The sequence below is a fragment of the Lissotriton vulgaris genome, chromosome 3_1 (genome assembly GCF_964263255.1).
Source record: "Lissotriton vulgaris chromosome 3_1, aLisVul1.2, whole genome shotgun sequence".
NCBI lineage: Eukaryota > Metazoa > Chordata > Amphibia > Caudata > Salamandridae > Lissotriton > Lissotriton vulgaris.
In genome coordinates this window covers 1825662268-1825690135 of record NC_141689.1, presented here as the reverse complement: position 1 = coordinate 1825690135, position 27868 = coordinate 1825662268, and the positions used below count along the sequence as shown (strand labels likewise).

General features: G+C 47.9%; 1 protein-coding gene across 1 annotated transcript in view; it reads right to left on the bottom strand.

Moving 5' to 3' along the window:
- The window catches only part of TMEM184C (transmembrane protein 184C), a 241245-nt gene that overhangs the window by 171899 nt on the left and 41478 nt on the right, over positions 1-27868 (bottom strand). Inside the window, exon 4 of the mRNA XM_086962270.1 lies at positions 15055-15260. Within this exon, the coding sequence (XP_086818396.1) occupies positions 15055-15260 (206 nt within the window). The remainder of the gene's footprint in view (positions 1-15054; positions 15261-27868) is intronic.

The following is a 27868-nucleotide window of genomic DNA, read 5'->3' as shown; positions in this document are numbered from 1 at the left end:
TTCTTGGCTAAGGCCGGAGAGGGCTGGACCTGCTCAAGCGATTTCCCAGAGTCCGAAGTTGGGTCGGCGAAAGGCACTGTCTTCGGAGTCGACACATCACCCTCCTTGGCCTTGACGGCCGGAGTTGGCGCGGCTAGAGCTTCGGCGTCGCCCTGACGCTTTTTCGGAGCCTTCTTCGGGTCATCGACCTCGACCACCTTCGGCGCCGACGCGGCCGCGTCGGTCGTCTTCGCCTTCGGCTTCGACACCGGGGTCTTCGGGTCGGCCATCTTTGCGTGGCTCTTGCTGTCGGCCATTTTGAATTTCTTTGACTTTGAGGCCTCTGGAGCTTTCAGTCCCACCAGAGCGACTTTCACTTTCGGTTTCAAAACCGGTGGTGTGGACCCCGATGGCTTCACTTTCGTTTTCTTCAACGGGAGTGGCACATCAGAAATGTCCGTGGCCGGGCCTGTAGGCGAGGCCGTGGGACAATGAACAAGGTCTTGGGTAAGGCCCGAAGGCGATCCCTCGACCTGGGCCGTATAATGGGGGTTGACCCCTGAGTCAGTCTGAGGATGCTCCTCCTCTGAGCTATCCTCCACGGTGGCAATGGCCCCATCGTCGTCCCCTACCTCACCGACGACTTCATCAAACTCCTCGTCTCCCGCATCGTAGTTTTCTTCTTCCGACGCCGGGCTAGAGTCCGAAACTTGAAAGACATTGTCGTCTCCAACGCCTTCTTCGAAGATGTTGTCTGGCGGGGGCGCTGATAACTGGGCCTGGAGTCGAGCGGCCCGACGAAGCTTAAGGGTCTTCTTACACCGGAACTTTGAACAGGCCATACACCTGGTCTCGTCATGGTCCGGCGACAGACATTTGTTGCACACTGGGTGCACGTCGAGGTGTGAATACTTGGAGGTGCACACCGGACACCTCTTGAACGGGGTTCGTTCCATGCCTGGAGCGTCGTGTAGGCCCGTCCGCGCCGACAGCACGCGGAAGGGTAGCAAGAGTTCGGAGCTGAAGAATACTCAAACCCGAACGAAAAACGATACCGACGCCAAGTCTAAAGACCTTTTGGTCTCAAGTTAGAAACGTTAAACTATTATCGATTCCGACAGAGGGAACCGAAACACATCCGAACCCAATGGCGGAAAAAAACAATCTGGGGATGGAGGCAATGCCCATGCGCACTGTAGTCCAGGGGAGGAGCCACCTATCTCGTGATACTTCGAAGACTCTTCCAGGACAACAATGTGCAATCATCCGGACCCAACACTAGGCGGCGATCTATGCACAGATATGAATTCAGCAGCCCACATGCCTCGAACCCTACTATTACTATCCTCACTATATTAGGGTGTAGGCAAGCACTAGGCCAGGTGCAGATGACTCAATATCTCCATGATCTAATGAACAAGTTACTTACCTTCGGTAACAATATATCTGTAAGAAACATAGGTTAGTTACAGATTCCTTACCTTAGAATCTCACCCAGGCATCAGACTGGATCCGGAACGTTTTTCGTCAGCAGTAACCCTGCGCGTCGGAAGGTGACGTCGGTCGACTCCGCGCTTGTCGTCCGCGTTGTGGTCGCCGTGATGATGTCGTGGTAGCTACATAGACGCCACCCTTGTGCGCTAACTTCAGTTCTGTACACGACTTTCCACGCCAGAAGCGCAGAGCCATGAAAGACACTGACCACTGGTGCACAAAACTAGGGCCCTGAAAGGATGACCTTAACCCTAGAAGTCAGTTCACAGAACGGGGAGGATAGGTGGGGCGGTAAGGAATCTATATCAAACCTATGTTTCTTACAGATATATAGTTACCAAAGGTAAGTAAATTGTTCATCTGAAAGAAACAGTTAGTTATAGATTCCTTACCTTAGAATAGGTGGCCCAGCAATACCAACCCTGGAGGTGGGTCTGCAAACTAAGTTTACACCAGAAAGTCCAGGAGAACAGAACAGCCAAAGAAGCAGTCTCTCCGGACTTGGCACTCCAGGCAGTAGTGTTTGGTGAACGTGTGCAGCGATGTCCACGTAGTTGCCTGACAGATGTCATTCAGGGGGACTCCTCGTCCCAAAGCAGTGGTAGTTGCCATCACCCTGGTGGATTGGGCAGCAGCCCCACTGGAGACTCCTTTGCCAAAGAGTAGCAGGCTTTGATGCACAGAACGACCTACCTGGAGATAGTTCGTGCTTGCATGGCACGACCTTTCTTAGCGCCCGCGTAACCGACAAAGAGCTGGTTGTCCACCTGAAATTGTTTTGTGCAATCCAAGTAGAAGGAAAGTGCACGTTTTGGATCCAGCTGGTGGAGCCTCTCTACCTCTTTTGAAGGAGGCGGAAAGAAGGTGGGCAAAGTGATGGTTTGGCCAATGTGGAAAGAAGTAACCACCTTGGGAAGAAAGGAAGGTCTAGTTCTAAGGACAACCTTCTCTGGATGGACAGCCAGAAAGGGAGGCTTGAAAGAAAGAGCTTGTAGCTCACTCACCCTGTGTGCAGTGGTGATGGCCCCCAGAAAGGCAGTTTCCAAAGTAAGAAGCATGAGAGGGGAGTTATGCAGCGGCTCAAAGGGAGCACACATAAGATAAGTAAGCACCAAGTTCAAGTCCCACTGGGGCATTACAAAGGGAACAGGATAAAATAAGTGAGTAATGCCCTTAAGGAATCTATTTACAACAGGGGACTTGAAAAGAGAAGCCTGATCAGGAAGCCTAAGGAAGGCAGAAATGGCCGAGAGGTAGCCTTTGAGAGTGCCCAGAGCAGAGTCCTGCTGGGTCAAAGAAAGGAGGAACAAGAGAACCTCAGAAATCGGTGCAGAAAGGGGTTCCACAGCCTTTGCTGTGCACCATGCCACAAATGTGTTCAATCTGCAGGCATATGCCGTCTTAGTGGAGGGACGCCTGGCTACCAAGATAACATCGCAGACTTCGAGAGGCAGGTCAAACTGCGTCAACTGCCGTCGCTCAATCTCAACGCAAGGAGGTGGAGGCTGGACAGGTTCGGGCGGGGGACCGTATCCTGCTTCTGCGACAGAAGATCCTCCCGAAGAGGCAGTCTGATCGGAGGATCAATGGCCATGTTGAGCAGCTCCGGATACCAGACTCTTCGTGCCCAAGCCGGAGCTAAAGAATAACTTGTGCCCGGTCGTGCTTAATCTTCTTCAGCACTCTGGGCAGAAGTGGTATAGGCGGAAAGGCATATAGAAGACCGAAACTCCACTCACGACAAAAAGCGTCACCTAGCAAGTGCCGCCGTAGAAATTCCAACACGCAGAACTGCCCACCCCGCCTTGTTTGTTGCAGTACCACATGGCGGTGGTGTTGTCCTTGAACACCTGCACTACTCTTCCCCGGACAGAGGGAAGGAATGCCTTGAGTGCAAGACAAATCAACCAAAGCTCCAGAAGGTTGATGTGGAGCCCGGACTCCGCCGGAGACCAGAGGCCTCTGATCTCCACCTCCCCATGTGGTCGCCCCATTCCAGGAGTGGTGCATCGGTCACCACTGTGAACTCTGGCTGAGGATGGGAGAGGGATCTGCCTTCGACCCAATCCTGGTTCGTAAGCCACCACTGCAACTGGTGTGCAGTGCCCTCCGAGATCTGGACGCAATTGGACAGATTCCCTTGATGTTGGGCCCACTTAAACTTCAGTTCCCACTGCAGAGCCAGCATATGCCATCTGGCATGATTCACTAGAAGGATGCAGAATGCCATCAGACCCAGGCAGCCTGAGGGTCATGTTGACCGAAAGCCGGGATAGAGGCTGAAAGATTGGAATCATAGCCCGAATATCCCAGCTGTTCGGGAGAATAAGCCAGAAACTGTGTTGTGTCCAGATTCGCTCCAATGAAGAGGAGCTTCTGAGAGGGGCTCAGGTGTGCCTTCGGCACGTTGACCCCAACAAAAGCAGGTCGGCTGGCCGTAGTCTGGAGGTGGGCGACAACAGCCTGGGGCGAGCCTGCCTTCAAAAGCCAGTCATCGAGATAGAAGAAGATAGATCTGCGCAGATCAGCTGAGACCACAGCCATCACTTTTGTGAACACCCCAGGGGCGCTGGTAAGGGCAAAGAGGAGCATGGTAAACTGAAAATGCTTGTGGCCTACAGTGAACCGTAGGTAATGCGTGTGGGCCGGCAGGACAGGGATGTGGTACTAGGCGTCCTACAAGTCCAACGATACCATCCAGTCTCCAGGGTTGAGGGCAGACAAGACATTTTGAACTTCTCCTTCCGGAGGAAGGGGTTGACGTTCCTGAGATCCAAGATAGGAAGCAGGCCTTTGTCCTTCTTGGGCACCAGAAAGTAGTGGGAATAGCAACCACGACCTACTTCTGGGGCAGGAACGCGCTTGATGACTCCCTTGGCCAAGAGTGCCAAAACTTACTGTTGGAGAAGGGCCAGGTGATCCTCCGACATGAGATGGTACTGGGGTGGCATGGATGGAGGGGTAGTTTCGAAGGTATGGGGGAGTAGCCCCTTCGGATTATTTGCAAAGCCCACCTGTCCGACGTGATGGTGCGCAAATGGGGGAGTTGATGGTGGATCCTGCCTCCCACTGGCGTTTGGTGGCCCTGAAAACCCTGACTAGAAGGGTTTAGAGGCTGCTGCAGAGGGGGCTGTGGTGGACTTGCCTGCCCGCTGTCCCCCAGAACCACGGTGGTGGTTCCCATGTCCCCGGCCGTGCTGGGGTTGAACAGCTTGCGCCGGCCTGTGCCTCTGGGCGGGACGCAGCGGGGCAACCCTTTCGTTGCCACAAAAGGGGAAAAAGGCAGACTGCGCAGGGCAGGTGGTGGAGAGGCCAAAGGACCAGGCCGTAGCCCTAGAGACCTTAAAGCTCTCTAGCACGCTGTCTGCCTCGACCCTGAAAAGGCGATGGCCATCAAAGGACATGTCCTCAAGTGTGGATTGGACATCCCCAGAAAAATCAGTCGAACGCAACCAGGCGTAGCGTTGAAGGGCTAATGACGTGGAAATCATCCTGCCAAGTGCGTCTACGGTATCCAGTACACAGCGGATGGTAAACTTCACTGCGTCTCTCCCTTCAGCAACCGCTCGAGAGAGAGCACAGCCCGGGCCTCCTCCGGGCACTGAGGCAGCACTTGCGCAACCGTGTCCCCAGCGGAGTGGGTGTAACGGCCCAATAGAAATGCGGTGTTTACCGACCGCAGTCCCAAGCTGGAGGAAGAAAACATCTTCTTCCCAAGATGATCCAGCTTCTTGGATTCTCTGTCCAGAGGAGCGGTAGGGAATGCGCCCTTGGACGTGGAGGCTTGGACTACAAAGCTCTCAGGGGTAGGGTGTTGGGATAGGAAAGTGAGGTCGCCCGGGGCTGGGCGGTGCCGTCGGGCAATCATCCGGTCCACAGGAGCCACAAAAGAATGTCTGTCAGGGCTTCATTAATCAGCTGCAGGGGCTCCTAAGAGCTAGCTGCCGATTGAAGCATCTCTGTCAGGAGGTTAGTCCTGACTGCCACCGCAGGTAGGTTGAGGTGGAGAGCCTCGGCCGCCCTACACAACACCACTGCGTATGACGCTCCCTCCTCGTAGCAGCGGTAGGAGGAGACAACATGCCAAGGTCTGGTGAGGTAGCCAAACCACTGGCTTCCCCCAGTTCCTCTCTCCAGTCCTCTTCATACACCAGCTGGTCTGTTAAAGGCTCTCCAGACCCCTCCCAGCCCTCCTCACCCTCCTCTGGCTGCCAATCTGGTCTCAAAGAGCCAGGGTAGAACAGGGGCACAGAAGTATCCGTCGGCATCGGATCCGTTCCGACTCCGTGTCCACTTTGAGGTGGAGGCCGGGGTTGGCGTCGGCCGGGGACACAGAGCCGAAACCGGTGGTGGACGTGATGCTGGTGGAATCGGCGCCGGGGAGGCATAACGAGGTCGACCGGCGTAGATCCGGATCCAGGCCTGGATCCAGGGGGACCCTGCGGCGCCGAGGCAGAAGCTGCCGAAGGCCCAGGGCCCCCAGCCGAGTCCACAGGGCCCGAAGGCGTGCCGGCGGAGTCGGGCTGCCCAAACATGGCATGCATCGCTTCACAGAAACTCCGAAGCTGGGCAGGGGTCGCACTGGGTCCTGGAAAGGGAGGGAAACCCGAAGCTGACACAGCAGGCTCCGCACGTGGAGCCGCAGGAGGGGCACCACCCGCATCCCCCATCGCATCAGCAGACGGACAGGGAGAAGTCGAAGAGAGACAATGCTTCTTCGACTTATTTTTGTGCTTCGACTTACCTGACCCGGAGTGCAAAGACTTCGACGAAGAATGGTATTGGTTCTGCGACCGGTCTCTCAACCTCCTCCACGACCGGTACCTCGAGTGGTGCAGAGCCGACTGCCGGGCCTTGAGTAGCTTTCGGGACCACTCCCGCAAAAGACTTTGGGCCATGGTCCGACAGTCGGAACACACCTTGGGGGTGTGGTCGTGCTCCAGCCAGTAGAGGCATATGCGGTGCGGATCCATCACCAACATGAGTTGGTTACAGGAACTGCAAGCCATAAAGCCGGGCATCCCTCGTGCACCAGGAGTCAATGGACTCAATGGACTCAACAACAACGAAATTGACAAAAGTCAAGAAAAAAGTTCAGTCAAAAATTGACAGGGGGTTCCGCTCTCTCTGGAGCTGGGCTTGCTGGCGCGGAAAAAGAAAGAACTGACATCAGCGTGCGAGGGCGGCATCTATGTAGCTACCGCAACATCAACCAGGAGACAATGCTGAAGGCAGAGTCGACCATCGCCATCTTCTGACGTTCTGGGGTACGGTTTACAAAAAAATCTCCGGATCCAGTCGGACGCCTGGGGGACATTCTAAGGTAAGGAATCTACAACTAACTGTTTCATTCAGATTATATAAATCAGTTCAATGCCTTTAGTGGCTTTGTATTAAAAAATCTCAATCATGCATAGCGGATTTACCTGTACGTCTCAGTCTCTTTTTTGGTCTGAAGTGCAGCTAAGCCCTGCAGCTATTTATAGGTGAAAGGCAGCCAACCAGTTTCTAGTTCAGGCATAGGTGGTGTGCTTGCCCTCATGGGGAGAATTCCTACTTTGTAGAACACCGCAGAAGCTGCCACAAGCAGGACAATGTTCACAGGACTGGCTCTGTATGCTGGTTCGTGGTGGAACTAGTCTTCAGCAGCAGCTGCCCTACGCGTTTGGCTTCAGAGTGGTGCGTAATCTTCCAAAAGTTGCGGCCTCCAGGCTGAGTCTTCATTGTGGTGTCTGGCAACATATGTAACCTCCGGGCAGGTTTGGGGCATCATAATCGGTAGTGATTCAATCTCTGTCTCCTCATTAGTGGGGGCAGCACCAAACCACCCACTCACAGCAGGCTGCCGGAAATGACAAGCTTTGGTAAGTCTTATTTACAGCTCCTCAATAAATGTACAGAAAGGCCTAGTGAACCCTTCACATCATAGGATTCTCCTGGATTGCTTGCTCTGCTTCATCAGTTTTCTTTGGTTGCCACTCAGGCCAGAAACACACTGGGCCTCTCCTCCTACACAAACGGTCTTCCTGTAGGGCCAGGCACATGGACAGCAACACTCCTTCCCACTCTTAGCAGGCAAGCAAGCTTCTAGGCTGGTCAGGCAGACCCTCTGCTCCTCCAGCAGAAACTGTTTTTCACGTCATTCTCCTCTGGGAGACTGACTGTCATTCAGACAAAAGCCTGGTAACACAGCAATTCTTCAAGCACCCTGCAGAGCACTTTCTTCCTTGGTCAAGATTAACCTGGGACTGGAACAAAGTGGAGTGGTTTGGATACCACCTTTATAAATTTTACAGGAAAAGGATGTGGATAACCTGAATCATGCTTAGAACCAGTTTGGGTTGGTGGTTCTGTTTTAAAGGTAATTTCCAGGCTGCTCTTCAGGCACAGTGTTTGTGCAAAATGATGCTTCACAACGCAATTAGAAATGGGCCTGGCTCCAAACAGAAGAATCCATAACCATGCCACAATTAATTGTGGGATCTCTAAAGCTGGCTAACATCAACTTTCCTGAGGTAGTAATCAGAAACAGAAGAAGGCAGGCTCTGCCTAGAAACGTGCTCATCCTGAACAACAGAAACTGTAGTCCTAGCTCTCACCTCTACCATAAACCAAATGGCCATGATACAAAGAACTAATCATTGGCCGGGCCACTTGCTAACAAAGTCATCATGAATTTTCTAAAGGCAGCACAGTCCCATTCTCTTCAATTCAGTAATGGGGCTCCACCCTCCATCTTGTGTCATGCTTCGCTAAGGAAATCCAAAAAGGATCCCTTTGACCTCAGTACTCGGACACATAAAAATGCAGAGTCCTACCACCATAAGTGTGTCACACACTGACTGCACACATAGAGGCACTCAATTTGCACACAGGATGCCAGTGCTAGGTTCAGAGTTTCTCACAGCAGCAAAACTTTGTATGAACGAAGTCAGTAGATCCTGCTCTCACTGACACATAGAGAGAGAGGTCTGGTTACACTACAAATCGCAATAAATGGTACACACAGCTGCTTAACATAATATACACATAGAAGGGAACGTCTACTGCGTACACCGAGGGACTGCTTGGTGTGCCCCTCCAGGTGACAGGACAGGTAAGAGACCTCACGTTGTCAGGGACAGACCTATGCCTTTGGGGTAGAGTGATGCCAGGGCCAAACAAAATAGTCAAGACACCAGTATTGCATGCAGTCTGGCCCTCAGACCCACACCCACATACTATGTAAGGTACATTCTGTCCAAATGCTAATTACAAGCATTCCTTTTTTACTTTACTTTTGAACAAAATCTACAGCTTCTACAGGTGCCATGAACTGCTGAAAAATGGTATGCAAGAACAGAAAGATACTGCTTGTGCATTTTAATCAGAAGACATCATCTGCATAACAATGGTACAGATCCTCAATTCTACAACTCACTTACAGCAAGAGCAAGCTTGAGAAGACTTTTAGGAAAATTCATATACAACTGTCATAATAAGTGGTCAGGGTACAGCCACATTTTTCTAACTTTATATGAAGCTGTAACTTCTGCTGGCTCAAAAGACAACATTCAAAGTGGACCACAAGTGTACAAATGCCAAATAGATACAATTTTTTATTTTTTTAAATTGTTTTTATCCTGTATGTATCAATGATGCTCGTTTTCTGCTTTTATGAGTTTATCTCGAATAAAGCTATTTGGAATTGGAATTGGATACCAATTATTCACAGTTCAACGTATACAGTCCTTCCATAAGCCAAACCCATGTACCATCTAATATTGTTTTATCTGTCTAGCTAGTCATCCGCCCTGCTAAAATAATTCGATCAATGATTTTAAAACAAGTTAGCAAGGTGATGTGATAACCAGATTGTTAAGTCCTGTCATCTATCTTAAATAAATAATATATGGTTATAAAGCACTAAAACGAAGACACCTTATTACCAGGCCAAAATAAAAAAAAGTATTTATAAGGCTCAGACTCAAGAATTAGAAGCTTAAAGGAACTCTAATAGCTGTTTGTAATTTGATGTTGCATTCAACCTTTTTTGCCAAGAAGATAGCAAGTCTTCTAGAAGAGAGAAAGCACATAAATTCCATCATTTCATAAAACTGGTTTGTGTTCAATATTACATACCAAAGCACTACAGGGGTGTCACAGTAGTTGTAGTAGTAGGCAAACAATCAACATATAAAAGGTTTAAGATTCACTTCTCTTACTAAAGTACTAATTATTTATGTTCCTCTGTGCTACTGGATTTGCACTTTTGTGATAGGAGCAGGATGGAAGTTCACTAAAAACTGATATATCAGTTTGATTTTGACCTTTTTGTTAATATTAAACTAATGTGATTCGCAACCATCACTCAATTTGGAAACAAGCTCTTTCGATTTGCTTGTTGTGGCCTTAATGGAGCCATTACTAAAATAATATGTATAATATATTTATTTAAAGGAGCTTTCAGTCACCTCTATGGTCGTTTTTTTCGCCATTCACTGTTTGTTTCCACCTGCTACAGCATACTGTGTGGGGCAGTGAATCAACCCACTTCAGCCATTGGCTAACTTCACTTTAAGTGTCTGTATTTAGCCCTTTTACAAAGAGCACGTCAGCACAAAAGGTGGTTAGTGACAGTGGGTTTGTCTTTACTTTATTATTATTACTTTAGTGTTGCCTTTGTTTGTAGAGGTTGGTGTTCCCATGAAGAAACTGGACCAGAATCACCGACGACCAGCTCACCTCTTCACTCAGCAACTCCACCCCAACCATGGCGGAAAACGAAGACCCCATAACAACAGCCCGAACCCTGCACAGATGGATCTCCGACAGCGCCAACACTATAGCCCCCCTCTAGAAAAACAACAACACCCACGCCAAGACAGCCAGATGGTTCACCACCGAACTTCAACAGTCTAGAAGCACCTGCCGCCGCCTTGAAAAGGCCTGGAGGAACACCAAATCCACAGAAACTCCCAACAACTTCAGAGCCGCTACCAACGCCCACCAACAACTCATCAGAAAAACAAGGAAAAAAGCGATTGAAAACAGAATCTCCACACAACCGAAAAGAACTCTTCAACATCATCAAGGAGTTTGCCCAACCCACCAGCATGTCGACTAACATCCCTCCCTCACAAGACCTCTGCGACAAACTCAGCAACTTCTTTCACAACAAAATCAAGAGCATCTACGACAACTTTGACGAAGACAACCAACACACGGAACCCCCACCAAACACCCCTGAAACTCTGAAGCCAACGATTGACAGCTGGACAGCCTTCACCACCGAAGACACACTGAAGACTATGAAGTCAATCCACTCCAGGGCCCCCACAGACCCCTGCCCCCACCACATCTTCAACAGAGCCGCCACACCATCAACCGCTCTCGGGCGACCACCTCGTTCCCCAACGACTAGAAACACGCGGAGGTAAACCCCCTCCTGAAGAAACCCTCGGCTGACCCCACAGACCTCAAAAACTACAGACCCATCGCTCTGCTCCCGTTCCCTGCGAAAGTTATCGAGAAAGCCATCAACAGAAAACTCGCCACATTCATTGAAGAGCACAACATCACTGACTCCTCCCAATCCGGCTTCAGGAAAAACCAAAGTACCGAAACCACCCTTCTCGCTGCAACAGACGACATCTGCACCCTACTGGACAAAGGAGAAACAGTAGCCCTCATCCTCCTCGATCTCTCAGCCACATTGGACACAGTCTGCCACTGCACCCTAATACGCAGACTTCATGACGCAGGGATCCAGTACAAGGCCCTCGACTGGATCAGCTCCTTCCTCTCCGACAGAACGCAGCGGGTCAGACTCCCCCCTTTCCTCTCGGACCCTACACTAACCACCTGCTGAGTCTCTCAGGGGTCCTCCTTCAGCCCGACGCTCATCAACGTCTACATGGCTCCGCTTGTCCCCAACGTCAAAACCTACAGACTCAACATTGTGCCATACGCAGACGACACCCAACTCATCCTCTCCCTATCCAATGAACCCAACGCTGCCAGACAGCCGTCGCCAAATGGATGAAAAACAGCTGCCTACAACTAAACACCAACAAGTCGGAAGTACTCATCATGGGCCCAAATCCCGACGCCTGGAACGACACCTGGTGGTCCCCTGCCTTTGGTAACCCGCCCACCCCCACGGAACAAGCACACAACCTAGGAATCATCCTGGACTCCGAGCTTAAAAAGGACCGCCAGATCAACTCAGTCTCGTCCTCCTATTTCCACACCCTAAGCCTCCTATGTAAGACCTTCAAATGGATCCCCCTTGAACACAGAAAGACCTTCCCTCATGCCCTGGTCACCAGCAGACTCGACTACGGCAACGCACTCTATGCCGGAATAAACAAAAACCTCACCCGCAAGCTACAAAACATCCAGAACGCCGCCGCAAGACTGGTCCTCAACCTGCCAAAACACTGCCACATATCCCAGCACCTGCGCACACTCCACTGGCTCCCCATTGAGGCAAGAGTCACCTTCAAGATGCACACCCACACACACAAGGCCCTCCAAGGCACCGGACCAGCATACCTGAACAGCCAGCTAAAATTTCACGCACCCCAAAGGACCCTATGATCAGCCCAGCTCTCCTTCCTTTATCATGCTCTTTTCTTTCTTTTCTTCCTCGTTCTTTCCTCTGTTTCATTCCTTCTTTCGTTTTTCTTTCTTACCTTCCTCTTTCTTTCCTTCTTTCTTTCTTTCTTGCCTGCCTCTTTCTTTCTATTTTTTCTTCTTTCTTGCCTCCCTCATATCATTGTGCCTTGTTTTAGTCTTACTAGCCTTGCTCTTTCTTTCCATTTTCTTTCAAGCCTGCCTCTTTCTTCCTTTTTATTTCTTCTTTCTTTCCCTTCTCTTTCTTTTACACCATCATCTTCTTTACTTTCTTGCCTTCATTTTTTCTGTATTCCCTTCTTTCATATTTTCTCAAAGAAAACAGGCTGGCTGCCAATGGCAAACAAATTGGCTTTTTCAAGTCTCTATCTGCCAAGACCTTTTGATTTTACTAAAATGATGTGTATAACATAGTAACGCATAGGGGTTTTCAGCCACACTTCCTCCATTAGTGTGTGGTTGTGTCATTTACATTTTTTTATTCCACCCACTTCGGCATGCATCAAGAGGCAATGTAGCAACCCTCTTCAGCCATTGGCTGGCTTCACTATGAGTTAAGGCTTCACAACATACACACAGAAAATAGTTCCCTTTAGTGTCAAAGAGTACTATGGCAATATGTGCTTTTTTGAAAGCAAAACATTTTTGCCTTTAGCCAACGTTTTTTATTAGATTGATGAGGACCCACCAGCTTCCTGAACAATAAAGTTTTGCAAAAACAAAGACAAAACATAAGCATTGCCAAAAAGCTGGCGTTCAACGACTGACATTGTCTTTGCCAATTCAAGAGAGCAAGAAAAGGGAAAATATACAGGTGGGGTTGAACAGTTGTTTCGTTAAAGAAAAACATCTATTTAGGAAGATTTGAAGGATGGTACACTATTTCAAAGGAATACATAAAGCAGTTCTTTTCTGCAGATCATCACTATCATTACTTTACATACCTAGCCTAAAAGCTGTCCCACTTTCTGCACTTACAGTCTTTCCTCTGCAGCTCTGGATAAGCTGGAAGAGTGCTACAGCATTTAGCTATCTGTTCCACACCGCGCGTGAGCCGATTCAGGCTTTCATTTCCCTATGTTAGCTCTAGCAGAGAAGATTGAAATTCTGTTGCTTTAGATGACAGCATGCATTTGTGAATTATCCCCAATTTAACCTGCCTGAAATTCATCTACTAGAACTGGGGTTTGATATAGTAATGCAGTTCCTTGGTTTTGTAAAAGTGGAATAGTAAATATTATTAATAGACAAATGGCGTAAGCACAGTGCTTAATTTGAGCAGGTGCTTCCAGGTGCTCAACACCGGCACTTCTTTCACAGGGACGGGGCTACAATTTCTGACCCTGCAGGTGGTGGTCTCAATATTAATTAAATAAAAAGAATAAGATACATTGCATGGTGACTGGCTGGTAAATGTTCATAGACAGGCCAGCATACGCCTGTCCAGGCAGGCATGATTGTGCATCACCACATTAGTGATGATGTCATCACGGCAATCACAAATCCAAGAAGTCATCGACAAACTATGGCTTGCATTCTATTCCCAGAGTCTGCTGCACCCTGCCTGAGCCTAAGCCTCCCATTGGATATTTGTAGCTGGGGGCTGGCTCATGACGGAGTTGAGGCTAGGAAGCTGCGAGAGGGCATTTGGAACTTGGGAGTGAGGGCTCTTGAGGAAGAATAAACAAAAGTAAGTTTGGACTTTCCACTTGCTGAGTAGCCAGAGTAGCATATCCTGCAGCCCTGCATTGCTGCTATCCTCAACGTGCTAAGTGCAGCTGTGGACCAGCACAACTTTTGTGCGCCATGGCATCACCTTAGAATCTGTTGGTGTGCTGCACCCCAGCATGGTAATTGCTGAGTGTGCACGAGTCCAGTAGGCACCACAGCCATACTTACCGGCATTGGCAGCATTACGGGTGGGGACAATGCCTGTGCTGTAGCAGGCAGGGTCACAGCAAGCTGAACAGTGGATGCTGATGCCGTCGCCATCCCTGGACCTACTAATTACAGGCAGCACTAGCAGTGACATCACCTGCTGTGCTGGAGCAGCTGTCTGTTCCGCAATAAACCCAGTCATACCACACTGATTAATATATGCAAAAAAAGCCTTTTCATTTGGTGTACATTTTGTTTTTGCACTCGGTGTAAGTAAGAAAATATAAAACATGCCATCTTCCACTTCTTTAGGAATGACAACAGGAAAACGCAGAGTTCAAAATAGCAGGGACATGTACAGGCTGACGACAGGGGTCACAGGCAGCAGCAGTGTTATAGATGAGAGAGCGAGCAGGAGAAAAGAGGAGAATGAAACAACAGGAGAAGAGAGAGATAAGATGAAGCTAAGTAGAAGAAAAGGAGAGCAAATCAGATACAAAGAGAAAGCAGCCATGATGTGAAGAAGAGAGCATTAAGAAGAGAGAAGATAGAATGAAAGGATGTAGAGAACAGGACAGAGGGAAAAAAAGCAGACAAATGATAAAATGGATACACAGCTAATCACTGCTAGAAGACTGATAGTAAAGAGCCAAGATTGAGGGGAGAGAGAGCAGAGCATGGATAAAAGTGAAGAGGAAAAAGGGCAGGCTAGAGTCAATAGAGGGCAAATCAGAAATACAGGGAATAAGGCAACACACCAGGTGTGACAAAGATGATAGAAAACAATTAGAGAGGTGAGATGATAGACTCTTAGAGCAAAGACGTAGGGGACAGACAACAGATCAAGGTTAGAAGATAGAGACTGAGGCAGTGAGAGTGTTGAATGTGGGGCTCACCGGAGGAAGAAGTGAGCTGTGGCCTGCTTGGCAAAATTCTCGACACCTGCACTTCTTTTTTTTTACAAATTAAGCACTGCGTAAGCATGAACAACTTTGAATTATGCCAAATAGAAGGAAGACTTTAAATTTTGCAGCCTCTAGGCAGTACGAAGAGTAAAAAGCAATAATCTATTTGAAGAATACTTACTCTCCCATAGCCCAAGGTGGAAAGCAGCACAGTGGAGGCAGGTGTCGCTGCTGTTCCTTGGCTTCAAGGATGAGCACCAGATTCGGACAACGATTGGTGAGAAAGTTTGTAAGGAACACCATAAAGTTGTAGATTACGTAGGCTTCGTAGCATTCTCTACAAGTATCCACATATATAGCAATGTTGGGGTATTTCAGGGCTATCCACTACAAAAAAGATAAATAAAGGGCAGAAAAAGGAAAATGTAAATTAAAGTTCAATTTAAAAAATATCACTGATGGAGATACAAATCAACTTTTGTTCTACGACAAGATAGCATGGTAGTTAAAGCTTCAAAAATGTCATTTTATGGAAAAACGTAAAGAAAACTGGTAAATAAGATTAGCCAAGTGTCTAGGAACAATTATTGACAACAGCCTAACGATTTAAAATTAAGGGGAGTTACACCTCAGGGGTCTCTAATACATCAAACACAAACTCTTGGTGGCTCATCAGCTGCCACATAGTAGTGGTAGCTCAAGGAGTACAGCCTGCCACTCAGAATGTCTGGCATTGTGAAGCATTGTCTCCTGTGCCTCACACCACCAAACTTGCGTAGTGATAACCAGCAAAGCGAAAGGCTGGGCTTTGCTCAGCTCTGTTCTCTACCCCACACCCAAACAAGGGCATAGAACACAACTAATGGTTAGACAGCAGTGTCACATGGTGATCAATTGCACCTTATGCCTTGTGTTGTCACTCGCAGTGTGCGTGTGTGTGTACACAGTGCGTCCCAAAGAATGCCACTTGGAGGGAGTCACTGATACTTATAATCACTGAAAATGTTCCTGAACTATTAACACATACCAGTTACAATTGCGGCAACATCAGACAAGCGTCCACCCATGCAGGATTATCACATGTGATCAGCCCAGCACATCAGAGATGGTTTCCAACAGTGATCACAACAGACAGGGAAGCAGTGGCAATCTATTTGGATAGGGGCATGGTAGTCAATTTTTGTAAGCTGAAGATGGAAATAGCAATCTGAGGCCATAAAGAGCAAAGTTACCCCTAAGGCATTTCTTACATGGACTCAGACAGCAGAGGTTGTTCAACCAATCTTCAATGCTCAGAAAGCAGCATTATGAATGGTGTGAAATGCTTTATTCATCAATGTACAATGCTTCCAGATGAGTAAAGAAAATTGGAACACACTAAAGAATGCCCCCTGGCACCAAGGAAAGGATTAATTCCGAGGGGGGGGGGGGGGTACTTTTGCTTATCAATGGCGACGCTAATAGAGGGTGCAAAGAAGACCATGCCCCCGATTGCTCTTTTGTTGCAGAGCCACCCCTTGCCTGGAACCCGATACAATCATGATATTTGCAACCACTTCATTTGCTTAAGGAACACTGAGTGGCTAATTTTTCACATGAATTTCAGAAATAAAATGCATCACAATTCCAGTTGCCGGACTTCACTGAAGCGATCCAGGCAAGGGCATAACAGAAGGGGCAGATTTAGAAAGACTTTGCGCCGCTGTAAAGTCATATAAAGTGATACAGTCTTGATAGCCCTCTCCCGATGGAATAATCCATCACAAACGTGACGGATATCCCCTCTGCTGTATTATGATCTCCATAGGATATAATGAGAAGGGATATCCATCCCACTTGTGACCGAGTATTCGCCACCGTCAAGATCTAAATCAGGCTCATAGGGAAGCTTTGTGTGGCTGTGTGTGTAGGAAGCTTTGTGTGGCTGTGTGTGGGGGGGGCTTTGTGTGGCTGTGTGTGTGGGGGGCTGTGTGTGGCTGTGTGTGTGGGGGCTCTGTGTGTGTGTGTGGGGGCTCTGTGTGTTTGTGTGTGTCATTTGCGAGAGATAAAGCTAGTGGCATTGTAAATGACAATGCCATTTATTTATGTTAAAAAAAACATAAATAAAAATAATGTCAAGAGCAATGCCAATAGCTCTAACTTTAACAAAGGCAAAACCATTGCATTGTAAATGCTTGTTTACATTACTTTGCATTCTGGGACTTGTAGTCTATTTTCAGTCACATAAGAAACTTAACATGCAAAGTGCTGGCAGTTAAAATGACTTAAAGCTTTAGCTTTAAAGACAAAAACAACAATTGATGGACAGAATGCAGAACAATGTCATACATTCACCCCAGTACAGAGATCTTGGTCTAAATCCATCGTTTTTTTGCACTCCACACCACCCCAGTTCAGACATGGCCATATGCAAATCAGCCTTGACCCTGTGCCTCATGGGAACAGTCCAGCCCGAACTGCCAAGCCATGTCTTTCCTGGACCGGAATCAAGCATCCTAGGACCGGTTTCTGGCTATCAGCCGTCTTCAGCCAGGATAGCTTGACTCCAGTGGTGTGGAGAGCATGGGACTCACGTCTGAGCATACCCATCCCACTCGGGGTGACAAATGCAAAAACAACAATTGATGGACAGAATGTAGAACAATGTCATACATTCACCCCAGTACAGAGATCTGGGCCTGAATCCATCGTTTTTTTGCACTCCACACCACCCCAGTTCAGACATGGCCATATGTAAATCCGCCTTGACCCTGTGCCTCATGGGAACAGTCCAGCCCGAACTGCCAAGCCATGTCTTTCCTGGACCGGAATCAAGCATCCTAGGACCGGTTTCTGGCTATCAGCCGTCTTCAGCCAGGATAGGTTGACTCCAGTGGTGTGGAGAGCATGGGACTCACGTCTGAGCATACCCATCCCACTCGGGGTGACAAATGCAAAAACAACAATTGATGGACAGAATGCAGAACAATGTCATACATTCACCCCAGTACAGAGATCTGGGTCTAAATCCATCGTTTTTTTGCACTCCACACCACCCCAGTTCAGACATGGCCATATGCAAATCAGCCTTGACCCTGTGCCTCATGGGAACAGTCCAGCCCGAACTGCCAAGCCATGTCTTTCTTGGACTGGAATCAAGCATTCTCGGACCAGTTTCTGGCTATCAGCCGTCTTCAGCCAGGATAGCTTGACTCCAATGGTGTCGAGAGCATGGGACTCACATCTGAGCATATCCATCCCACTCGGGGTGACGAACGCAAAAACAACAATTGATGGAAAGAATGCAGAACAATGTCATACATTCACCCCAGTATAGAAGGTTGGGTGCCTCATCGCTCGTCCCCAAGACATTCTGGCTCCACTGTATACAATGGTGAGCTTCGTGTGGTCTGATGATGTGCAGAATGGAGCGTCAAACACACTTGTCACTGGGTCTGTCTGCACAGAAATCACTAGCTGCAGCTGGGGTTTCTGATGGTATCAAATCCTGCTGTAATATTGTTCAAAATATCCCTTCAGCAGCCCTTGTATCAATAATGAAACGAAATGAAAAGAAAATTTATAAAGCGCGATGGCTACCCAAAGGCGTCCCAGCACTACAGAGGATTTAGGTTTGAGCTGGGTACGCTAGATTTAAAGGATCTAGAAAAATTTAAACAGATGTTTTTTTAAAAAGCCAAGTCTTAAGGAGCTTTCGGAAGGTGAGTAGCTTGGGCTCTGATCTGATTGAGAGGGGGAGAGAGTTCCAGATTTTGGCTAGGTTGTAAGAGAGTGACCGGCCTCCACATCTGGCTCTTCTGATTCGTGGTACTGAGGTGAGATGGGAGGTCGCAGACCTGAGGAGGCGATTAGGATGATAGGCATTTACCAGGGTGCGGTTGATGGTAGGGCCTGTCCCCCAGTAGGAGCGATGAGCAATACACATGCTCTTGAATTCGAACCTCGCTTTCACAGGGAGCCAGTGGAGGTCCTTCAGTCGGGCTTTGACTGAGACTCGACGTGGGATATTGAGGAGGATCCTTCCCGCGCAGTTTTGGATAATTTGGAGTCTGTTGAGCGTGGACTGTGGGGCCCCAAGGTATAGGGCGTTTCCGCAGTCGAGGCGGGATAGGATTAGTCCTTGGACCATGATCCGTCTTGAGTGAAACTGGAGTAGGGGGAGGATTTTGCAAAGTATTCTGAGAAGCCCAAAGCATGTGGCAGCGAGCTTGGTTGCTTGGTAGTTAAATGTGAGAGTTCGGTCCAGCCAGATGCCGAGACTCTTGATTTGTTCTTTGGGTTGCGGGGGACTGCCTAGGCAGAGGGGCCAGATGGTGTCAATGGATTTGGTGATGTGGTGACAATAACGGATAATATTGTTTCGGATTGCTGCAAAGTTATGGCGGATGTAGTGAAATCTGTCTCTCATCAGATGAATTTGGCAACAGTTCTGACAAAATAAGCTCACTGCTGTCCACTGCGATCAGATAACTGAATTCTGATCAATAAGCAGGTTTGCAAGAACTGTTTGGGGCTAAGATGGGAGGGGCTACATTAAGTCATGCTTGCGACTAACACTGATGTAAAGTGTCCTGGAATTCTGCAGTGGATCTTTGCAGGCTCACATGAAAAGAGTGAAGCCGGCGGATGAGGAAGTGGTGACAACTACCAAGCTCAAGTTTGCTGCATGGATCCAGAAGGGAGAGAAGTCTCCGAAACTGGTAAAGAAGATCGTGAGAAAGGTACCCGTAATCAGATTCAGTTTGAGAATCAGAGAGGGAGAAATGTTGCAAAGTCAAAAGCAACCGAAAGAAACAGTCTCTGACACAGATTGTGAAAAGCTGAAAATGTGAGTCTCTAGAACCCCCAGGGGAAAGCGAATCCTGAGTCAAGTTGCTGATGCTGATCAAAGCACTAGTTCGACTGTGAATGAATAAGATTCAGCACAAAAGAAGATATAAACGTCGAGAGAGTGCATCAAGGAGATAAGTGGCCTGCGCAGTGAAAAGAACAAATAAAAGATGACATTGAAAGAACCAAAGAACAAAGCGAACCAGTGACAATTAAAATCGATCCAAAGAATAGTCACAGTTAATCGTCTGTAGACAAAAGACCAAAAAGAAGAATCCCGAATAGAAAGAATGCATCACCTGATTGGACCTATCTAGCATCTGTGTCATAGGAAAAAGAATTTGATTTTAAAATCTACAGTCCAATAAATTATTGTCAATTCATCTTAAAACAATGAACGAGAAGAAGTGCCTCCTTAAATGCCTGATGAATCTGAAACTAAGAATTTGATCCTGCAAAAAACTGCTGAGTTTTGTTTTGAAACTAACAGGCACATGCATCAATTAAGGCTTTTTCAATTCCTTAATTGTGATTATTAAGGGATCGCAATTAAGGAACTGCAAAAGCCTATGCATGTAGGAATCGCTATCAAATTAGCGGTTCCCAAACATTCCTTAATTGCGACTCGCAAATTAAGAAAGGTGTTGTGCGGTCTCCATACTATGCTCCACCCCTCCACCCCTCTACTCTCCGCTATTTTTGATGTTCCGCCTACCAGACAGGGCATGCTGTCTAGTTGCGAAAGAGCTTTTACAGCCCTACCAAAAACCTACAGTGGGATTACAGGCTACCCATTGCATACCATTGGTTGGCTTTATTGTGACTCATTTGCTTGCTTCTTATTCTATGACTTGCCGCCTTCTTCGGATTGACCCTTCCCTGGAGCACAGACTCATTACAATCCTTTTGATTTGGCTTATTTGTTTCCTTCAATTGCTCACTTTTAAGAATGTGCTTCTTTGTGTTTAATCACTCGAGGAGATTGCATCTGTTTGCCAGCTCTCCCGCCCCTTGTGCTTCTCCATCCAGTGCTCAATGTTGGCTCTCTCTCTTGTATGCTGCTCTCTCATGTGCTTCTTCCCTGCCAAACTGCCAACCTCTGTGTTGCTCTCTTTTTTTTTGTGCTGCTTTCCCCATCCTCATCAACCTACTTTTGTGATTTTACCCGCCCGCACCCACTCTTAAGTTGCTGCCCTATCCTTCACAGCCATTTACATTTTATTTATTGGTGTATTTATTTTTGAAGGACCCAGCAGCTGCCATTTACTACACAAATAGTGCTTTTGAGTACTTGAAGTTTCATTTTTTTTTACTAATCTAAGTGGTGTCTACCATCTTAGATTGGTCAATTTAAAAACAAAAAAAGTAAAAAATAATACCTGCATTCTTTTCATAGCCCGCACAAGCGTGGTGACGTATGCATGCACCTGCAGAATGGCACAACCGGCAATAAAAACAGCATCATCGCACTGTTTTTACTCTTTGTTGATGCTGTACAGCATCACCAAAAACATTGATGTTGTAATCTCCATTTCATGGTACATTCCAGACCCCCTCCTCCCTGTCCCAGTTGGTTCCTCCCTGTCACTGTTTGCCAACATTCCACAGTGCTCTCCAGATGACTGGAACCGGTGGAGGTGTGAAGACGAATAAAGAAGAGTTCTATACTTACCAAAGTATTGTCTTCATTATAACACTGGAGATGATTCACCGGGTGGTGACGGTTCACCACCACCCCCAACACTTACTCCAGGTCAGCTGTCCTGATTCCATTTACTTCAAGTGAGTACTTCACTTTCAACGAGCCTCCAACTTGCACAATGTGGCGGTTCCATTTCCGTGAGGAACTTTCTCCCGAACCTCATCCTATAAGTGCTGGACTCTGGAACTTTCCTCTGTTTATTGGAGTGATTCGAACATTAGCCATGCTCCGGAGAAAATTGATCTTGGTCGCTTTACCGAGGTTTTCCACCATTGGCCAACAGCTTGCCCCTGTGTGAGGAATCTGCTTACACAGTGAGACACTATTCTCTTTTCTGCCTCATACATGGTGTGCCGCTGTCTCCCTCACCTTGAAGATTTCTCTTCTGGTATCATGGACAGGCACGCACTACTCCGTTTCCGTTTCCGTACCTAGTGTGCTAAGCGGGATGCTGCCAGTATTTCAAAGCTGTGGCACTAAAGAGGGGTCCTGCCAGTATTTCAACGTCGTGACACGTATGTGGGGTCCTGTCAAGATCTCCTTGCTGTGGCACGATCTGATTCTTCACCGGTTCCCTGCCGTAAACAATCCTCTCCAGCTGCCTTTCTGGCAAAGAAGCTTCCTTCACGACGGATAAACGCACCTTTCCTCACTCCTCCGGCCACTCCTTCTCATCCGAGGCTCACCCCTCACCGGCCGAAGGCGTTACTTGCCTGCCTTCAGCCACTCCTCCTTCGTGACTGCTCCAGAGTTAAATATTACCTGGGTTAATGCTCGCCTTCAGCTCGTTTCCCTCTCTGACAAGCACAACTGTTCATGTTTAGGGGTCACGATGGGGAGCCTGACTTTGTTGCGGAGTTGTATTCTTTCTCTCCTCATTTTCCGCTGGTGGGCACAGCAAATTAATGTAGTCCAGCTGGTGTGGGAGTCTACTCAACGGGTCTCTCTTGTATTGTTGCCTGCCTGTCTTCTCGCTGACGGGCACAGCGCTTGCTACTATGTTTAACTATTGCCTGCTAAACGCTGGTGGGCACAGCAGTTTCTTCAAAACCAAGCCTTTGGGTGCGCTTGTTCATCTTGTTAGAGGTGTCATACTTCTGATATCTGCCTCGCACTACTTGCTGATGGGCACAGCTTCCTACATTGAACTATTTCAAGTGTTATACAATTTCTATTGCAAGGGACGGTTGTAATTATTAATCACTTGCACTTATTGGTCTTTCTTTTCTCCCTCCCCCACTTAGGTATATTTGGTTGGTGGTTCATCCTTAACATGGCAGCTGCTAACATGTCACAACCTCCACCTTTCTAAAGATACCAAAAGCAAGTCTGCCAACAATTTCCTTCCCGGAACCAAACTCAAGTGCTTTAGGTGCAAGAGCCCGAGCCATCTTGCAAACAATCCTATATGCCAAGCCTGTTCTGTCATTTGCCGCAAATGTGGATAAAGGGGACATTTGACCAGGGTGTGTAGAGATCAGCACTCCAAATCTGTGTTGTCTATTGAGGGTGAATCGTCCCCAGTCTAAGTTAATCTTTCAACTTAAAGATACTGATGAAAATGCTAAATTTCCTTCTTGCAATATCACCTTGGACAATAAACCTGTAACTGTTTTTGCAGATTCTTGTCTTGTACTCCATACACCATAGTTGATGCTAAGGTATTCTCCCACCTTTTTCCTTCCTGGCAAGATGTTATACTGGCCCCTGACATGCAACTGGGGGGTTACAATGGGGATCCCATACCATTGCTGGGCATGATCACTATGGAAATTGGGTTTAAGGGCAGGAATACGGTGGGCAGAATTTACAAACTAGATCCCAACAGTCCTGATCAGTTTTATTAGTGGATCCCTCAGTTGGTGGGATGGAGATATACAACGATTTCCCCAATGTTTTTTCCGATGAGCTGGGTCTTCTTAAGGATTAGCAACATTCCATAAAGTTAAAATCTAATGCCAAGCCTGTGGCACATAAGGTCAGACCCATACCACACATGGTGCAAGCCCCTCTTCGTACTGAACTCGACAGACTATTGTCCTTAGGTGTAATTGAACCCATTGAATGCTCACAGTGGCTCGCCCCCATTGTTCTTACCACCAAAGCTACCATTAAACACATCGGGTTGAGGGTGGACCTCAGGAACCTTTATGAGAACATGTGGGTGGCTATGCACCCCCTTCCCCGCATACATGAACCCTTTTCAAAGTTGCCAGCTGTTTCAGTGTCCTGGATTTGTCCTCAGCCTAACACCAGGTAGAGCCACCTCACCTCCTTTGTCACTCCTCTGGGTGCCTTCCAATTCCTACGGATGCCATTTGGTTTGTCCTCTGCAGCTGCTGCCTTCCAGAGGATCATGCAACACATTTTAAAAGATCTTCCAAGAACCCTTTGCTCTCAGGATGACATCCTCATCTATGGGAACACAATTCCTCCCTCAGAATGGTGTTATCAACTCGGGAAAGGCTGGTCTTAATCTCAAAAAGGAAAAATGTTGCATTGGCGTGGGATTAGTTGAGTACCTTGGGCACACCATTTCTCAGGATGGTATCAGACCCAAATTGGACCTGGTGGAGGCTATTCGTAACACTGCTGCCCCCACTTGCGTTCAAGATCTTAAATCATTCTTGGGCCTAATGAATATTACTCCAATTTTGTCAAAAATTATGCTTCCATAGTTGAACCTCTACAGTGTTTATTCAAATCCAGAACTCCCTGTGTATGGTCTGACAACTGTCAGGATGCCTTTGCAACTGTAAAAGAGAGTATTATTACTGCCCCATCCCTGGGAAGGTTTGACCCCACCAAACCCACGATCCTTCGCACAGATCCCAGCAATAAAGGCCTGGGAGCTAGTCTCACTCAAACTGTTGACGGTAAAGAACAGATCGTCGCATTCGCCTCCCGTGCCCTAAAAGGAGCAGAATTTAACTACTCTAAAGTGGAAAAAGGGGCACTTGCCTGCTAGTGGGGAATCAAACATTTCAGGTTCTTTTTGTGGGGGAATTCCATTTACTGTAAAGTCTGACCACAAACCCCTCATGTTTGCATTTACCATAAAAGGGTCAACTAGAACCACCCCCAGGATTGCCAGATGGATCCTGGGGCTTGAAGGGTACAATTTCAGTATTAAGTATGTGCCAGGTTCCCAAAACATTGTTGCAGAATTCCTATCCCGTTCTCCATGGGTGGATGAATGCAAAACAGTTTCTAATGATTGTGATGATGTCATACTACTACTTACTTGTTTGAACAAGGAAGAATGGGATAGTGCTGTGCAAGCTGATGCTGATATGTGTATTATCAAAATATTTATCAGAAATGGATGGCCTGCTACTAAAAGTTTAATTGTGAGCCCAAGGAAACCCTGGACTACTAGAGGCACAGCTGCTGTGAAAATCCTTTACACATATGTAAAATCTCTAATACTGCTGTGTTTATCAATCACATTTATTAATGATATATTTGCTTTAGCATTCTGTTCAATAACATGAAACAAAAAATATGTATGTGTTATTTCACAACCGTATATTACACATATGAAACTATCTGAAAATATTCACTTGTCATATTCCCAAGTCACATGTTGTTAGCACTGAAAAATGTATGACTCTCATATAAATGAGTACACAAAATAAATATCCAGAGTCCCAATGCATTTCGGGTTGCGGTATCCAACCCTTCGTCAGGGGATTAATGATGTGTAAATGAAGAATCAAAACTTATGCAAGTGTCAGCGTCCTTTGGTTCAAGTTAATCGAGATCTACAAAACAACAACGAGTCAAGTCAAGTCAAGTCAGATAATTTATATAGCGCACTACATACCCAGAGGGTCTCAAGGCGCTTAGGAAGGGGAGGGGGATTATTTGTCGAATATCCATGTTTTAAGTTGCTTTCTGAATGCTAGGTGGTTCTGAGTAAGGCGAAGGTCAGCGGGGAGTGAGTTCCACGTTTTGGCAGCCAGGTATGAGAAGGATCTGCCTCCCATGGTGGTCTTATTGATGCGAGGTACAGTGGCGAGGGCTTGGTTGGAAGAGCGTAGTTGGCGGGGGGGGGGTGTAAAAAGACAGTCGTGAGTTGAGGCATTCTGGTCCGATGTCGTAGAGTGATTTGTGTGCATGGGTTAGCAGTCGGAAAGTGATTCTCTTATTGACGGGTAGCCAGTGGAGGTCTTTCAGGTGGCCAGAGATATGTTCGTTGCGCGGGATGTCTAATATGATCCTGGCTGAGGCGTTTTGGATTCGTTGGAGTTTCTTCTGGAGTTTAGCGGTAGTACCTGCGTAGAGGGTGTTTCCGTAGTCCAGTCGGCTCGTGACCAGAGCGTGGGTGACTGTTTTTCTGGTTTCGGTGGGGATCCAGCGAAATGTTTTTTTGAGCATGCGAAGAACGTTGAAGCAGGATGAGGAGACGGCGCTGACTTGTCTGTTCATTGAGAGTGAAGAATCCAGGATGACGCCTAGGTTCCGTGCGTGGTCTGTCGGGATGGGTGCTTTTCCAAGGGCTTCCGGCCACCAAGAGTCGTCCCATGCAGAGGGGGATGTACCTAAGATGAGGACTTCTGTTTTGTCTGAGTTCAGTTTCAGACGGCTTTGTTTCATCCATTCGGCAACTTCTTTCATTCCTTCGTGTAGGTTAGTTTTGGCGGTGCTGGGGTCATTGGTGAGAGAAAGGATTAGTTGAGTGTCATCCGCGTAAGAGATGATGTTGAGGTTGTGTTGGCGGGCGATGGCTGCGAGGGGGCTCATGTATACGTTGAAGAGTGTGGGGCTGAGTGAGGATCCTTGTGCTACTCCACAGATGACTTCAGTGGCCTCGGACTTGAATGGTGGAAGGCGGACTCTCTGGGTTCTTCCGGTGAGGAACGAGGTGATCCATTCAAGTGCTTTTCCTTGTATTCCGATGTTATTGAGGCGTTGTAAAAGGGTGCTGTGGCAGACTGTGTCGAATGCTGCAGAGAGGTCGAGGAGGATGAGGGCGACTGTGTCTCCTTTGTCTAGTAGAGTTCGAATGTCGTCTGTTGCTGCGATGAGGGCGGTCTCAGTGCTGTGTTTTGCTCGGAAGCCAGATTGTGAGGAGTCAAGGGATTTGTTGGCTTCGAGGAAAGCGGCGAGTTGGTTGTTGACAGCTTTCTCGATGACTTTGGCCGGGAATGGAAGGAGCGAAATGGGGCGGTAATTTTTGAGTTCGGTGGGGTCCGCTGTGGGTTTTTTCAGAAGGGCGGTGAGTTCGGCGTGTTTCCAGTCATCCGGGAAGGTGGCGGAGTTGAAGGAGCAGTTGATGACGTCTCGGAGGTGCGGTGCTATGACGGAGTCTGCTTTGTTGAAGATGTGGTGAGGACATGGGTCTGTGGGGGATCCTGAGTGGATGGAATTCATCAGGCGGACTGTGTCCTCAGTGGAGATTGGGTTCCAGTCGTTGAGGGTGTTCACGGGGGGAGAATGTTCAGCAAATGGTTGGGTGGGTTGGTCTCCGGGTTGGTCGTCGAAGCTGTTGTGGATGTCTGCAATCTTGTTGTGGAAGAATGAGGCTAGGGAGTCGCAGAGGGCTTGAGAGGGGGTGATGTCGTTGGAGTTGGCCGAGGGATTGGAAAATTCCTTGACGATGTTGAAAAGTTCCTTGCTGTTGTGGGCGTTGTTGTCAAGTCGATCCTTGAATGCTGCTTTCTTGGCCTTTCGGATTAGTTGGTGGTGAGTGCGGGTGGCGTTTTTGAAGGAGTCCTTGGTGCTAGTGGTTGGGCCTTTTTTCCAGGCCTTTTCAAGGGAGCGGCAGAGTTTCTTGGACTTCTTAAGATCATCGTTGAACCATGAGGCCTTCTTGTTGCCAGGTTTGCTTTGACGTTTATTCAGTGGTGCTAAGATGTCGGCGGTGTTGGATAACCATAGGGTGAGGTTGGTGGCGGCTTGGTTTGGGTTAGAAGACTGGGCTGGGGTGTTGAGAAGGAGCGATGCGGAGATCTGGTCGGTGGTGATTTTGTTCCAGTTTCTTTGCAGAGTTTGTTGGAGGTGGTTGGTAGGTTTTGGCTTGTTGTAGGTGAAGTGAACACAGCTGTGGTCAGTCCAGAGGAGATCCGTAGTGTGGTTGAAGGAGACATGATTGCTGGAGGTGAAGATGGGGTCGACCTGCGATGTGGGTGGGGGAGGTGACCAGTTGTTTAAGTCCGAGGTTGGCGAGGTTGTCCAAGAGGGTGGTGGTGTTGCGGTCGTTGTTCTTTTCAAGGTGAAAGTTGAGGTCTCCCAGAAGGATGTAGTCTTTGGAGGGGAGCGCGTGTGGAGTGATGAAGTCCGTGATGTCTTCACTGAATTTTGCGCGGGGACCTGGTGGTCTGTAGAGGAGGGTGCCTCTGAGTGTGGTCTTGGGGTCGATGTGGATTTGGAAGTGAAGGTGTTCGGAGTTGGCGAGGTTGGCGTCAGAGCTGGTAGAGATGCGGATTGATTTCTTATGGACGATAGCGATTCCTCCTCC